We start from the raw sequence: 16,779 nt of genomic DNA on the forward strand, positions 1-16,779 counted from the left end.
TAACATTTTATTTGGCATACCCCCGACGGCATTGCGTGTATCCCTGCCAACCCAGTTTGGAAATACCTGATCTAGATGAACCAAGGGTAAAATCCATCTTACGTCATTTTTTGTCAAATACTTTAAAGATAAATATCTTTACTGTGTATTGTGCACCCTGACAGATGGTAAGCCTTTTTGTCACTCCTATGTAAATATTATGAAGACAGTATGTCAGGTCACCTCAAGTATAATTACCTTGGTACTTGCTGTACACCTCAACATGCTAGCAAACTAGCAACATCGCAACAACAAAGAGCACCTACTCATGTGTGGTTAAACAAACTTGCAATGACTTCCACTCATGCATTGATTAAGAGTGTACTTTCATAGCCCAATGTCATTAAGCCGTACTACAGTGTAAGATTCAGACAAGTCCACAGCAGTGACTCACACCTGTCTACGGTGTCCATATTAGGACACTTACTCCAAGCGACAATGATATCAACTCCAAGTGACTCTGATATAAACCCCTGCTAACTCTGACACAACATCCATGGATGTGTCTCTGACCTAATATGGGCACCGTGCTAGTGGTCAATGAAATGCTAACTCCCTTTTCTTCTCAAAAATGAAAAAGAAAAATGACAAAACACACAGAATAATTTCTATTTTTCAGAATTCATTTCATTTTTGTTTTTATCAAATCCACGCCATAACTTAATGTATCATCATGTAACCCCGGCTTAAATGTTAAAACTTCTGTAGTACACGGTGGTCAAGATGGGAAGACAACAACAACTGAATTGGAACTATGTGTGGTGAGTAGTTCTGTATGTGAAATATGATTTACAGCTAGCAGAAAGTTAAGCCAAACGGACAGCAACGTACAATACCTCTCAGTCATTGTATGACGATCATAGAAGTGTAAGTACCATATGTGTTGATTTGGCCAAAGTTATAGAAAAATAGTACAGTGTTTCAAACCTTCTACTCCACCATTTTGCATCCCTGGGTTTATGATTTTTACAGATGGCAGTACATTGATAATGACCATATTAATAATATTACACTTTAGATACAACCAACACGTGGGGAAAAAAATGTCAACAACTGAACACAAAAATGACACTTTTATTATTTTGCATTTAAGGAAATCTATATGTTTTCTATAGCTTCACTTCATGTATTTCACATCATTAAAAAGCTTTCCAAACAACAACCTAGTTCAGTTTCTTGTTCTGTTTATCAAATGGAATCTTGTACCAAAAGGTCAGTTTGTGGTTTAGAATACAGTATTCCATTATTTTCTCACAAGTTTGTGGCTGAAGTAATAGTAATCCACATTCTGTGTAAGTTATCCAATTTTTACTCCAAACACCAAATGAAATGGCATCTGGGCTGTAGCATCCAGCTGTAACAAGAGGTGGGACAAACGACACACTCAGTATTCCATCTGTTGCAAGAGGCCATCATCTTCTTCTTCTGTGCAGTAGAGTGAAGAAGACATAGTTGTCAAAGTTCAGGTGTTCTCCTCTGATGTTGTTACCCGGGGCATGACTTAGTAGTAACTGTATAATACTTCCTGTTTTGTCATTCCGCCATCAAAAACACTACACCACTATCTTCAGGGTATAACAGGGTGGCAGATAATTATGATAATTATAATAATAATAACAATAATAACATAATAACGTTAATAGTAATATGGCTTAAATAATAGATGTGTTTCTCCAATGGTACAATCGTAACAACAGTGATGCTACAATATTGATATTGATCATCAAACATGGCCAAATATTATAATTCCAAGAAAGGACTTTCTTGTTCTACTAGCATATTCAGGAGGTACTTAATATGCTCTTTGAAATCTGACAGCACAGTTACCAAAATGTAGCACATCAACTGTCATCAACAGTGCAGCCATATGCTGGAGTTTTTAGTCTTCATTTATATTCTAGTAACGTCTCAATGGGGAAACAGTTGAACTCTCTGCCGGGCCACATGACTAAAATACTATATCAGCATCCTACTTCACTCCTTTTGAGGAGGAGTGCCATAATTACTGAAAATATGTGTAAAACATCAGGGAAAACCTTGCTTTTACAACTCCCTAATAGTTCCTTGGTTGGTCGGTCGTTTTGCCTGTCTCATCTCAGAAAGTCTACAGGCAGCACATAAACTGAGCGACATTGAAAGCTGACAAAATTGCACCGACAAAGTCATTCTGCCCCGTTATTGGTATGTTCGGCATGTTCCTTTCATATCTTAATGCTGATCAAACTAACTTAAATCCAGGTGTAAATGTACGAGAGATATCGTCACAAATCGCCACAGATCAGAATTGATCATATTATTATTAATGTTACTATTATCGTGGTTGTTTTTGATCATTATCAGAATCATTATTTCCTGGAGAGAGAAAAAAAACCGATGCACTCCTTACGAGAGCATAACAACGAGATCAGAAGAACCAGCCTTCCCCACCCACTCAAGCACTGAAAATGTATGCAGCACCTGCGAGGAGAGAGGGGTGCAGCAATAGCGATTGTTGAGTGGTTTGCAAATTACACAGAGCAGCATGTTGGTGCAAGATCACCTCCATATTACACAAAGACTAATGCGGGTAGCGTTACCACCACACGTCAAATCTCAAGTCGTCTTTCACGTGAATGGAGTTGGCGTGTTCAGTTTGCAACAACCATTTTTATATCCGTTTCCCGTGTTGACTCACATCACTTTCTTGGGGTTAAGGAGACAAACTGGATCCTGTGTCATTTTAAAGCAGCCTTTTAATGCCAATGCAACTCCCTCATAAGAATGACTAAAAGCCGGTCTTGAGATATTAAAAGAACAGACATCATAATGCGATTACCAAGATGACTAATGGGTGTATCGTATACCATATAGGTTCAACCTAGATTGAAATATATAGCCTACTAATCACTTTTTAGAACTACTGCATGTTTTCAGTTGGTTTCCATTGACCGCCCAGACCTCGATATATGATTTATTTATTTCATGTGAATGATACATGGCTAGACAACTGTACACATTATATCAAACTAAACAAAAATCATTGAAGACATAGTTCAAATGCGCAAAGCTTTAAAATGGTATGAACACATGAAAGGTACACCGTAAAAAGTTGGTTCGTACAATTGTCATACAACCAAATACTATTATCGTACATTTCTGTTCCACTAAACCAAAGAATGTGGTCGAATCCACCCACTGAATGCCATCGCAAAGACAGGCATTTAATCACCCTTATGACAGCGTTATGTGGCATCAAAATGGTCACCATGAGAAAGGAGTTCATATCAAATTCACCACTTATAGCACATCTCTTGCTACTGATCGAGTTACACTTTGTCAACATTTCCCATACAAGTCTTTGCAAGGTATTAGCTCACTGTTGATGTGTTTTGTTATTTCACCTAAATTTGCTGATGGTACACGTATATGCTGGCATCTGGAGCTCTCATTTGAATAATCAAGTAGCCTGCTGGAACATATGGAATATATTCTCAAAAACAAACAAGAACAGAAGTGTCCAGTTATCGTCACGGTTGAGCGAGTGAAACACAGGGAGAGAAAAAACCCTCGCCAAACAGAAAACTGGGGGAACTCTCCAGCCATTCTTCAGTACTCATGGCAGCCAAATTCATAGATTCACAATGAGTGTTGCAATTGAGCCCTTATGTATTCGAGGAGTAGCCAAACTCAAAACATATGTATCGTTATATTCAACCTTCACAATCACCGCCCCGGATCACTCAGAAAACAAACGACTACAGCTCGTACATCCTCCAAAATATCTCTGCGTTAGAGTCTGCAATGTAACATATTCAAATGAAAATATATTTATGTATCTGTGTGACTTTCACAGTAGTTTGTACTGTACTGTACTGTATGTACCTTTTGTCCATCCATTTCTGCCTACCTACAGCCTCAAGGGGAGACTATTGAGTTCATGCGAGAGAGTATCTTGCACAAGTATTTTCTGTGAAAGAGCAATGTCTCGAGCATTTTTTTTCCTGCAATGTCTCCAAACGTCAATGTGGTCAAGTGCTGTGCGTGACATAAGTCTCGACTTACTAGCCAACCACAACGTGGGGGATTGAGCTACAGTACTTGGAAAGGCGTTGTCTTCTATGTGAATACAACTCGTAGAAACGGCAAGAAACATTTGCTTTGGCACAGATTTACATTGTAGCGATGTTCGTTTTTGAACTCCATTGCCGTGATCGTTACTACAAACACAAGTATCCCATTGTGGTAATCCTTGGCTCAGTACACTGTCACTGACCAGTCTATGTGTTTGTGTATTGCAGTGTCAGTCTATCCCCTCTCCTGGTGTAATGTCAATGCACTGTAGTGTTTAATCGTTCGGCACGTAAAGAGGCCATCAATCCCCTCTCTGTCTTTCCCTTGCACTCTCTCTCTCCTCACTCTTTTTTTCTTCAGATTTGAGTCTCTTGAACGTTTTCCTTTGAGTTTCCCTTGAACAAAAGAGGCTCCATTTGTGGATTCTGGTTCTGGCCCATGAAACCCTTGATCGATCCGTGTAATCCCATGGGGGACATGGGGAGGGACATCGGCAGAGGTGGGGAAACGGAAAGAGGGTTGGTGTTGGCGCCATTTCCGGACATGGTCTGGAAAGTGGCTGAGGAGATTGGAACCTGTGTACAGGAGATGGGGATATCCTGGCCTTGCTGGTTCAGTGGGGACGGGTTGTTCTTGTTGCTTAGAGTACTGATGCCTGCCCCTGTCCCAATGCTCAGACCCATAACGTTGTTGTTGAAATGATTGGCCTTGTAGTAATGGTTAAGATGCTCTGATCGCCCGATGTTGGGAAGGTTGACTATTTCCGGGTGATGCATTCTCAAGGTTCCGTCTCCTCCGCACCCGGATTGCATGGTCGATCCCCCTGAGATGCCGCTCCCGGCCCCGGCACCCATCTCATCCTCCACGTTGATGATCTCGATGGCGCGGGTGGGGCCATGGTGCTTGTGCAGCTGGTGCTGCTTCCTCAGCTTGTAGAAGACCACCAGCATCACGGCCGCCATGAAGGTGATGGCCACGAAGCAGCCAATGATGATCTTGGTGGTCTTCATCACGTCGTCCAGGCCAGGGATGTTCGTGACCTCCATTATAGACACTGTGACTGCCTTTTCAGTGGCTCTGGTGGCTCGCGGGGACAGAGAGGAGAGAGATGAGCGAGATGGAGATATGGTGAATCCAGCCCTGCCTTTACCCAGTACCCCTCCTGAAACAGTGGGACCCAGGTAATCTGGCGGTACGTAGGTTTCGTTGATGTACTGCCTTGCAGCGGAATCCTCCCCATTGTTAGTTTCCACGGTTTCCACAGTGACGGTGGTGAAGTAGCTGAAAGGGTTGCTGGAGTCTGAGGTAGACACGTTGAGCACTGCGGTTGCCGTAGTGTTGCCGGCGGAGTTGGTCACCATGCAGGTGTATTGGCCCGTGTCCTGCACAGTCACATTGGTGAAATTCAGGGTTCCGTCGTGAAGGACTGAGATCCTGACGCGGTACGACCCATGCGTCATGAGGGTGCCATTTGGGGTGAGCCAGTTGACAGACGTCATGGAGGTGCCAGTGCGACACTTCAGCTCGGCAGCCATGCCCTCTGTGACATTGAGGTCAGTGGGTGGCTCTACAATGACAGGAGCGTAGCATGTGAAGTGGCTCTGGTCCAGCTCACCAATGTACCGGCCCTTCAGGCCTGGGGGCGCGTGGCAGCGGGCACAGCATGTGGTGTTACTGGGCACCGTCTCCTTCAGCCACCAGCTAAGCCACAGGACATCACAGTTGCACACCCAGGGGTTGTGGTTGAGGTGCACCCGCTCCAACTGGTGCAGCGGGGTGAAGAGATCGTGGGGCAGCGAGTGCAAGGTGTTGTGGGACAGGTTGAGTTCCTCCAGGTTCTTCAGGTCGTCGAAGGCATTGCGCTCAATGACAGTCACCTTGGAGTGCATGAGCCACAGTTTGCGCAGCGACACCAGGCCTTGGAACGAGCCGGGCCGGACATTCCCCAGCTGGTTGCCAGACAGCTCTAGCTCCTCCAGTCGGACCAAGGGTGTGAGGTTGGGTATTTCCTTCAGACCGCACATGCCCAGGTTCAGGAAACGCAAGTTGAACAGGCCCTCGAAGGCAGCCTCAGAGATGTAGTCCAACTTCCGTAGTTCGCCCAGGTCGAGACGGCGCAGGGAGGGAACGCGGTGGAAAGCGTACGCCGGCAGTGTCTCGATGGGGTTGTTCCGTAGCCAGAGCTCCCGCAGCTTGCTGAGGTACTCAAAAGCCTGCGACGGTACCAACGTAAGGCGGTTGTCGAAGAGCTCCAGGGTGTTGAGGTTGGGTAGGCCATTGAACGCGCCCACCTCGATTTGTCTGATGTGGTTCTTGGAAAGCTGCAGGATTTCCAAATGCCGCAGGTGCTTGAATGTGTCAGACTTTATCACCTGTTAAGAGAGATAAATACATGTTGGTACATTATAGCCATATGAAACCGCTCGGCCGTAAAGCATACTCTTTTCATATGCGTACATGTATGGATTGTAGGTAAACGTAATGAGAGAAAGGCATATTTACCTCAATCGTGTTCTCTTGTAGGTTAAGGTATCTTGTGTTCACAGAAATACTGTCCGGGACTTCTACCAAACTCTTCCTTGTACAGATCACTCGGCTTGCCTGATTGGAGCAGCTACAGGGGTTTGGACATGGGGGAGCGGCCTCTGTTACCTGAGGTCCATGGTGGTGGAGCCACAGTAAAATCTGGACCAACCAGAGGAGGGGGGAAGGGGTGGAGGGGCTGGTCACCATGACAACACGCATGGCAAATGGGTCATGACCCACCCCTAGTCCTAATATGTTTATAAGTCCCCTCTGATACAAGACAATTAAGTAGTTCTCTTGTTGTTCATGTTACCAATCCATTCTATTCTTCTCTTTCAAGTCTTTTCAATAACTGTTAGATGTTAAATGTTCTCTTGATTTATCATTTATATTTCCTCACTTGACTATGTTAATGTCAGTGTAAATATAAAAGGCAGTCTAATTTTCAGCACAGCTTTTTAGGGAATTATGTATTTGTAGATCCCATGACAATTATTAGAACAACAAAGTAGATGTTTGGTGAATCTGCTCTTGATTGGCGTATCTCTGTGGATGGTAGATGCTCCTCACTGTATAGGGGAGGAAGAGAGAGAGAGAGAGAGAGTGAGCAAGAGAGAGAGAGAGAGAGAGAGAGAGAGAGAGAGAGAGAGAGAGAGAGAGAGAGAGAGAGAGAGAGAGGGATCAGACAACCTCACAAAGCATGAGTTCTGTAATTGTAGAAGCATTGTGAAATCTGTGGGCACTGAAACATAGAATCATGTTGGACTTTTAACGCAATTGCAAGATTGATGGTTAATATATAACATGTTTGAGCGTTGGGCCAGTAACCGATAGGTTGCTAGTTTGAATCCCAGCTCCGACAAGGGGGAAAATCTATCATTCTGCTCTTGAGCAAAGCAGTTAACCCCCCACAAGTGGAAGTCAAGTTATTTTTAAAAACTCAAGAGCTCAGGTGTGTCACAACTCAAAGAAACCACAGGCCTAGAGCAAAGTATGAAATAAACTTTAGTGTATGATTCATTACTCGATGATGAGAGAAAAAATAAACACCTTTGTTATTTATGAGCATAATCATACACACTGTAGTGTATTTGGACTGGAGAAAAGGTATTTATGTAAAAAAAAAAAAAACATGAACACATGCCAACATCACTCTAAAAGACTATAACAAGCAAGCGTTGAACTGTCAGTTTGCTATTCTATTTAATGAGGTATAACTTGTTTTTAGAATCAATGTTACACAACTACTGCTACATGGGGGAAACAGCAAAAGGTTTCCCGACATCAAATGTATGGTGACCTAGCCCTAATGATCTGCAAGACGGATATTAATCCAGTCACAATCAGTTCTATTGATCACAAGGAACTGGAGGGTATGTTTTGTGATGTTGAGGGGTACTTCCACAACCAAGTGTACAGATGCTGGATCTTAATTTGAGCCAGTTTGCTACAGCAGGAAAATAATCCTGCACCAACAGGAAATTTGAATTATTGTGTGGATTATAATTGATGGATTTTTTTCTTTGTAGGGGGTTGATACATTTTTGGTATCAGCAAATCTCGTCTGAAATTCTTACGTTTGAAATGACAAACTTTAGAAGCCTTCATAAACCTTGAATTACATTCCATGTTTGCATTTCTCAGCAACAACAATGAAGATCTTACATCTGTAACTCAGTTATCGACATCCCCCCTGACTGGTCTGCATCCTCCAATAGCCCTTCAGGGTTTGATTGGGGTGAAAGAACCCGGGTTAAACGTGTACCCCCTAGCCTTATGACTGTATCATTTCAGTAGCCCATTTCACAGTGAACGTGTTTTACATTAAGCAGCTCAGCCTTTGTAACTCTAGTGTGATTACCATCAGGCTACTCATGATGTACATATACCACATTTGAAAATAATTGTCTTATGAAGACACAAACAAGTCATTTACAGGTTATTGCTGGGTACCAGTTTACCATATCATTTTGACATGGTAGTTTCTGCCAATTTCTGCTTCTACAAATTGGGAAGTAAAATAGCTAACATAGTTATCTTAGCATGTATACAAACATGGGATCCCACTCTCATCTCTGATTCAGAGGGGTTGGGTTAAATGCAGAAGACACATTTCAGTTGAATACATTCAGTTGGACAACTGACTACCTATCCCCCTTTCTCTTACCTTTCCATTCATCCTCCCTCCCACAAACTACCCTGTACTGTCCCTTTAAGACCGACAAATATGGAGACCCTTATCAGAACCTCAATACAATACTACATGTGGTTCAAGGCCCTGTTGTTCAAACTAAAGCTACCTGTGCTCAAACTCGTGTATATCCATTTGTATCATACCTCTCTGGTAAATGGTGAATGATGTGACAAACACAAAACATTCAGTCAGCATCCGTCCTGTGGGGGAGGTTGAAGGAGAATGGCAAGAATCGTGCAAGGTAACAGGCGGGCCACAAACAGGAAAATAACATTGCGGCACAACAGTGGTGTGCAGAACAGCATCTCAGAACGCACAACTCGTCGATCGTTGTCACGGATGGGCTTTTTCAGCAGACGGCCACACCGGGTTCCACTCCTACCAGCTAAAAACGAGTAGAAGCGGCTCCAGTGGGCACGCGATCACCAACCCTGGACAATTTAGGAGTTGAAAAACATCACCTGGTCCAACGAAATCCAGTTTCTGTTGAGTTATGCTGATGGCAGAGTAGAAAGTACAGAGTACAGGCTGGTGGCGGTGTTGTAATGGTGTGGGGGGAATGTTTTCCTGGCACACGGTAGGTCCCTTTATACCAATTGAGCAACGTTTCAATGCCCCGAAGAATTCAGGCTTTACTGGAGGCAAAGGGGGGTCTGCCCCGGTACTAGATTTGTGTACCTAAGAAACTGGCCACTGAGTGTAAGTCAAAAGCTTTTTATGGTTCTGTAGGCTATGTTACACTGTCGGGTGCCTGCACGTCAACAGCCCATACTTGCTCAGTAGACATAGCATGTTTCTTTCTCTCACAAAGGGGTCATTAAAAAGTTATGCTTTAGAAATGTTCTAAAATAATCTGAAATATCTGGCTTGTGGTTTACAGCTCTATAGTAGTAGAACTAGGCCTACCTATTGAAATGATCGAGTAGCCTAAGTGAGTCCATGATATCTTTAGACCGAACTTAAACATAAATAAAGGAAAAATACACAAACTTCCCATACCACAATGTCAAAGTACCTGATCCAGAGATGATCCCTGAAACGTAGACGTTGCACACATTGAACAGTGCACACTAAAGCCAACCCCTGCCTCTCACCATCACAGCATAGGGAAACATACTCTTCATGAATCCTAATGTGCGCATAGGCTGCAGAATAGATCCACATCAATGGGTGTTAAAATATTGCTAAAAGCAGCCATTAAAGATCCCAGTGTAGTCAAAAACTTGATTTCCTATGTTTTATATATATTTCCACACTATGAGGTTGGAATAATAGTATAAAATTGTCAAAATGGTGATAATGCATGTTGAGTGCAAGAGCTGTTTGAAAAGTTTTGGCCTTCCACGGTGACATCACCATGCAGTATATCAGTTAGTAGACAGATAAGAAAGACAGGGCCAAACATCTCTGCAAATAACAGGAAAGTTTCACTTTTCCCCACCCCACTCAAACCACTCCCAGACAGTCCTGGCAACATTTTAGCTTGAGAAATTTCTCTTTGCTAAGAAGCTTTTTTTTTTTAAAGGTACTTAATTGTTACCCAGAAATGATTTAATATTGAAATAAAAATGTCTGCATTGGACCTTTAAGAAGCTTATGATGGAGAATATCCTAAATATAGGTCTGTGGAAATGTACTTTACCCGCCCTCACACGTGCACACACACACACACACACACACACACGCAAACACGCACACAAACACTTGCACACACCACACACCAAATCCATGATTCTCCACTATAATTTCAGCGTTGAGGCAAATGATTGTTGTGTCACTGTGCATTAGATAGTTTACCGGTCTTTGCAATGGACAGTCGCATTGGGGGAGGGGAATATATTCAATATGTGCCCCGGGTGTCCCTTCACGATCTATGTGGCCGTCATTGTAAATAAGAATTTGTTCTTAACTGATTTGCCTAGTTAAATAAAGGTTACATTTAAACTGAAAAAAAAATGCGGGGCCTACACTCCAGGATGATATCTCTGAGATGATGCCCACTGAAGTCAGTTCGACGTCTATTCCAAGTCGGTTCAATGTAATTTCATTGAAATTACGTGGAAACAACGTTGAATCAACCAGTGTTGGACTTGTCCATCATTGTGAAAATGTTCTCTGTTATTGTGGCGATCTTGATCAGCAAAGATCAATTTTTTATTACATAAGAAGTGTATGTTGGGTCTTTTTATTTTACCAGGCAAGTCAGTTAAGAACAAATTCTTATTTTCAATGACAGCCTATGAACAGTGGGTTAACTGCCTGTTCAGGGGCAGAACAACAGATTTGTACCTTGTCAGCTCGGGGGTTTGAACTGGCAACCTTCCGGTTACTAGTCCAATGCTCTAACCACTAGGCTACCCTGCCGCCCCTTACAAGACAACAGAGGGACACACCACTGTAAAGCGAGTTTATGAGCTCATGGCTGCATGGGGAAATGATTGCTCTTTACTCAGAGTCATTCCAAAGCCATCAAAACAGAACACATATTGTTGTCCATGGACGTACGTTATCTCTTGTTTTCAGGCGACTCTCTCATACAGGCTGTGCACTGTGGAGGCAGGCATCTGCAACAATGCAATTCTATAGTGCACATTCTCTTATTGTAGGTGAACGTTGGCTACCTATAGTCTACTCAGACATGTCAACTCATAACACTCTCTCTCAATTCAACGTGTCGAGCACAATAAGACCAGCGAACGTACACGAATGTGTGCCTCATTATTTGATTGACTTTACTCCCTTCAACTGCAGTGAACTTCTGTTAGGGAGGTGGCTTTTGCCTATCTTGGGCTACACTAAAAAGCACTGGGGGAAAAACACACTGCGAACTCTTAAGTTACCCCATACCACACATTCCACCTCCAGTGGAAGACAAGGTTGAGTAGTCTGTAGTCTTTTTATTTTATTTCCTGTCGGCAAATACAGAACATTACATTATGTTCATATAACATGGCTCCGGTTTTATTCCTACAGGCTCTTCTTACTCTTTTCCCCCCCATACACTATAGACTTTACACCGATGCAATGAATTTGTCTCATGTCAAGAGCTGGTTGCAGTTGCACCCATGTAGATATTGATCGACTATACACAATCAGTTCTGGGAGAAGAAAGCGCTCAGTCGTGAAGAAACAAATGATCTGCAACCTGCTGGCCAAATGTTACACCAACACATGATTAGTGTGTAATCACTGTCCACCAATGGTTTATTCTTTGGATCTGTTGAGGTGAATAGTGGGGTAACACTTTACTTAACTAGCCAGCGGTTTCAATTGACTTCAATAGCCTGCAACTATAATGTCCATTATGATGCAGTTATAATGCATTGTCGAGTGTATAATGTAGACTATTACAATAGTATCAAAATGATCCTGAATAAATAACAGCCATTTTGAGTAAGTTGAAATGGTGATACATAATAGAGACATAGGCCTAACATAAGTCTATCATAAGCCTTATTATAAGACATTATAAAAGCTCATAGCTTTATATGATTACAACCAGTTCTGAAGCACAGCAGTCTAGTAAAGTCAAAGTAAAGTGTTACCAATTGTGGCTTTGTTGTGGCTTTCAATATCCTCGGGCTAAAGACTACCTGAGCATAAAGAGAGATCCTGTAGGGTACCCAACTCTTTCCCTGGCTGCCACTGCTCTTGCTCAACAACAACAACAAAAATCCTCTGTGTCATCACAACTTTTGGAGATATTTCAACAAAACAATTTTCGGATAAATGTATCAAATTTTTTGAAAATTTGAAAGAGTTGTAGATATATTTCAATGAAGTTAGATTTACATTTGTTTTTAAATTATACAAGGAGGAAAGCCTTAAGATGAATTATCCACGTGTTTAGAGAGAAACATGTTGATCCTTTTTTTGTAAAGTAGTAAGTAATATGTTGGATGAGTGTGTTGGGGGAAGCCCCCCAGCTAGTTAGCATTAGCTGCTAGGTGTGCTAGCTAGCAACCTTACAACCAAATCATCAAAGGTAAAATACATAAAAAGATAACGTAACTTAATTGCAGTTGTAAATGTTTCCACTAGTGACTGATTGCTTTGCAGTTAATGTTACTTTATAGCCTTTTAGCTATTTTGCACAGCAACCCCTTGTTTTCAGTCACAGGTGGGACTGGAGTAGGTGTGAGCAGTGCAGGAGGTGTGCAAATGAGTTGTGCTTCAATTTTACTGGAGATATCTTTATTTGTGACCTTTGTACAAATTAGAATCGTGCAATAATAGAGCATAAGAGAGTTGCCATATCAATGTGAAACGGAATTAATTAGGTAAGTTATTGTTGTTGTTATTAAATGTTATATTCCAATGTTATTTAATGTTATTAGTTATATTCCATCCCAATTCATGTTTATTTTGATAAATTAAAAACAAAGATTGAAAACCTTTTGCTCTTGAATGTAATTTTAAAGACTGCTGGGATTTCAAATCTTGCATTATTCAAATAATATTTAGTTCAATTGTATGTCATGGATTGTATGGGAACGGAACAACAAAATGTATGTGCAGGTGAGTTCAAATGAGGGACTTCACATCAAATCTCCTCATAGTGCGGCTATTAATGGTGGCATGTGCAACACCCTTCGCCCCATATTTGATTTAAATAATTACATTTAGACAACGAGACGTAGCTTTGAAGTATTACGTAGTAAAGAATTTCTAAATACAACTGATTAAATGGATTTTAACACACTTTTGTCAAACCCTATTCCATAATCTTCTACCGGGGCAACTGGCCACCTGTACTTTACAAAAACGGCCGTTTTCTAATAACAACATTTCATGAAAAAAAATCAACTGTAGCCATTTATTACCGTTTATAGTTTATTCGCCTAAGCATGGCATTCACCCAAATACCATTTATTTGCCAAACGTTGCTTTTTTTGTGTCAGCAATTAGACATTGTTCTTTAGGGGGCAAGTTACCCCCTAGTACCCAATACCACGCTAAATTAGGCCTGATATTTACCGCTGGTCTGAGACTAACACAAAGCTGCAACAGCGCTAACGTCTAGGCCTACTGTAACTATGACAACACCAAATTGATTCGGAGTTGTTGGACGTGGGCTTCCTGTTAGGAGGAGGCTATATTCAAAATAGTGGCAATCAGTGTTAGCCTATTGGGGAAATTAGGTAGGTCAAAATGGTGCTTCAAACACTTCAATTGCAGGAGAGATTTTTTCTCTCCTTAATTGGTCTGACATTTTACAGCATAAAATGGAGACTCTAAACATTGGAATGAAAAGTCGAATTAGATCATTTCCAAGGAATTTATATGACAAATAGGTGTCATCTATTCTCAATGTATGGTCAAAGCACAATAAACCCTAGTGAATATAAATTAACATGTAATTTCATTAATGCAGCTGGCCTCGCGCTACGGCGCACCTTCTATGGAACGCAATTGAAATTCTTAGAATAGGCCTAATTCGGCACATGCTGCATTACAAAATGGCTTGCATCGACTGTCTCTTTGAATGTGGAATAATGACAACTACACAATTGCAACAAGAATAATGATATTTAACGTTATGAAGCTATATTACTACAAAATAGGCTTACATATGGTGACAATATGATTTCAACAGCTTTTAGGGTTGAATTGATCTTAAGAATACATTTCAACACAAGATCATATCAATACATCAGCTTTGATTTTCAAAATGTCTAACGTTAATTGGAACCTACTAGTTATGACTTGTATCCATTTATACTTAGCTATTTTAGCTAATAAAACAGTAATGTCGCCACCTGATATCCGCAGAAACAAACCAAAATAAGAAATAGGTTGACTACGACTGTCTTTTCAGACGTTTCTACCAGTATTAGGCTATGTGCAATTGACTCATACCTTTCTGTTTCAATTGCTGCGGCGTGAGGTCGACGTTTTCTTCTCCTTTCGATCCCTCTCCTGTCGCCAGTCCCCCAACCTCTCTATCTATTTCTCATTTTCTCTTCTCTAAATTGATTCGCTCGATTCCACGGCTGTGAGTTCGGCTCTTGTTCTTGTCTTCCGCAGCAGCAACGCAACAGGGACTTCATACGCCGATAGCACGTTCAATATAAGCAGAATCCACACACACCATGAAAAAGGGTGAAGAAACGTTAACGTTACAATATATAAAGCGGTATTTAGTTCAAATAAAAACGAAATCCGGATTGGATGCATCCAAGCGGCTTCTTATCCTTGGAGACGCGCGCAGGCAGCAAACGCGACGGCGCCCGTTGGGCAGAGTATTTTTGCGCTTCAGCATAAGCGGCAGTATACGCACATTCCGTAGGTCTGCAGCTGAATGCCACGAAGGCAGCGTAAGCTCTCAACATGGACCACAGAAGACCAACCATTTATGATGGAGAGCCATGATCAAGAAACTCGCCATGTATTCCAAGACGTATGGCGCTAATGCACTACACTATCCTCATGGTCTTTGCAGTCGTTGTGCAGGTCCTACTATAACCTAGGTTTGAAGGGTGAGTGGGATATCAGGTCCAGTGGGTTTGAGAGAACCTAGATAGATCTATGATGGGCTACGGACAGTGGTCACAGAGTGTTAAGTGTTTGATATGACTCAGCACTCTATTGCTCGATTAATTGATTGATTCGGTACATTTCAGGAAAAGTTGCATGAGGTTTCGCTGCAGTCTGCTTAGTGGCTTTGAGATCAAGATATTGCTGGTTCCCAATTGCATCTCAGAGTGAGTGAGCATATTGCCACTGGGCCTTTGGGGAAAGTAGCTATTTCACTACCCCTGGGCATTTTCAGTTGTACTATTGTTGCACAAATGTTGCCTTATTTAAATTTGTATTTTTTTTAACCTTTATTTGACTAGGCAAGTCAGTTAAGAACACATTCTTATTGACAATGATGGCCTACAAATATCAGATCTGACCTGACCAATCAACATTGGTTTAACACAGTATAAAGGTTTCCTAGAAGAAGAAAAAAAATCAACATTGAGGCAATGGCTTTTCAATTAGGGTTTTGTAATTTTGTAGTTTATCTAAGGTTGTGGCGTCATGGCATACAGCTTATTAGCAGAAAAACACTACGTAAGTTTTAATTTAATTAAACTACACTACATGACCAGAAGTATGTGGACACATGCTCGACGAACGAACATCTGATTACAAAATAATGGACGTTAATATGGAGTTGGTGCCCTCTTTGCTACTGAAACACCCTCCACTCTTCTGGGAAGGCTTTCCACTAGATGTTGAAACATTGCTGCGGGGCACTTGCTTCCATTCAGCCACAAGGTCGGGCACAGATGTTGTGCGATAAAGCCTGGCACGCAGTCGGCATTCCAATTCATCCCAATGGTGTTCGATGGGGTTGAGGTCAGGCCTCTGTGAAGGCCAGCCAAGTTCTTCCACACCGATCTCAACAAACCATTTCTATATGGACCTCGCTTTGTGCACGTGGGCATTTTCATGCTGAAACAGGAAAGGGCCTTCCCAAAATGTTTACCACAAAGTTGGAACCACAGAATAGTTTAGAATGTCATTGTATGCTGTAGTGTTAAGATTTCCCTACACTGGACCTAAGGGGCCTATCCCGAAGTATGAGAATCAGCCCTAGACCATTATTCCTCCTCCATCAAACTTTACAGTTGTCACTATGCGTTGGGGCAGGTAATGTTCTCCGGGCATCTGCAAAACCCAGATTCATCCGTCGGACTGCCAGATGGTGAAGCGTGATTCATCACTCTAGAAAACGTGTTTCCACTGCTCCAGAGTCCAATGGCTGCAAGCTTTTCACCACTCCAGCCGACGCTTGGCATTGTGCATGATCTTAGGCTCGTGTGCGGCTGCTCGGCCATAGAAACCCAGTTCATGAAGCTCCTGACGAACAGTTATTGTGTTGATGTTGCTTCCAGAGACAGTTTGGAACTCAGTAGTGAGTGTTGCAATCAAGGACAGATTATTTTCACACGCTACGCACTTCATCACTCGCCGGTCCC

At 42.0% G+C, this 16,779-nt stretch overlaps 1 protein-coding gene across 2 annotated transcripts; it reads right to left on the reverse strand.

The window, feature by feature from the left end:
* Nucleotides 1–1,093: 1,093 nt before the first annotated feature.
* On the reverse strand, nucleotides 1,094–15,268 carry lrrc4bb (leucine rich repeat containing 4Bb). Of its 2 annotated transcripts, none has more exons than XM_035747786.2 (3): nucleotides 14,669–15,268; nucleotides 6,592–7,184; nucleotides 1,094–6,461 (listed from the first exon to the last, which is right to left on the reverse strand). In XM_035747786.2, exons 2-3 carry the CDS (start codon nucleotides 6,832–6,834, stop codon nucleotides 4,446–4,448), a joined length of 2,259 nt encoding a protein of 752 aa, XP_035603679.1. In that variant the 5' UTR covers nucleotides 6,835–7,184; nucleotides 14,669–15,268; the 3' UTR covers nucleotides 1,094–4,445. The 2 variants fall into 2 exon arrangements, with proteins under 2 accessions (XP_035603679.1, XP_035603688.1); XM_035747795.2 differs by lacking the exon at nucleotides 14,669–15,268 and adding an exon at nucleotides 8,953–9,294.
* Between the last annotated feature and the right edge of the window lie 1,511 nt (nucleotides 15,269–16,779).

This window comes from Oncorhynchus keta, chromosome 3 (assembly GCF_023373465.1).
Source record: "Oncorhynchus keta strain PuntledgeMale-10-30-2019 chromosome 3, Oket_V2, whole genome shotgun sequence".
NCBI lineage: Eukaryota > Metazoa > Chordata > Actinopteri > Salmoniformes > Salmonidae > Oncorhynchus > Oncorhynchus keta.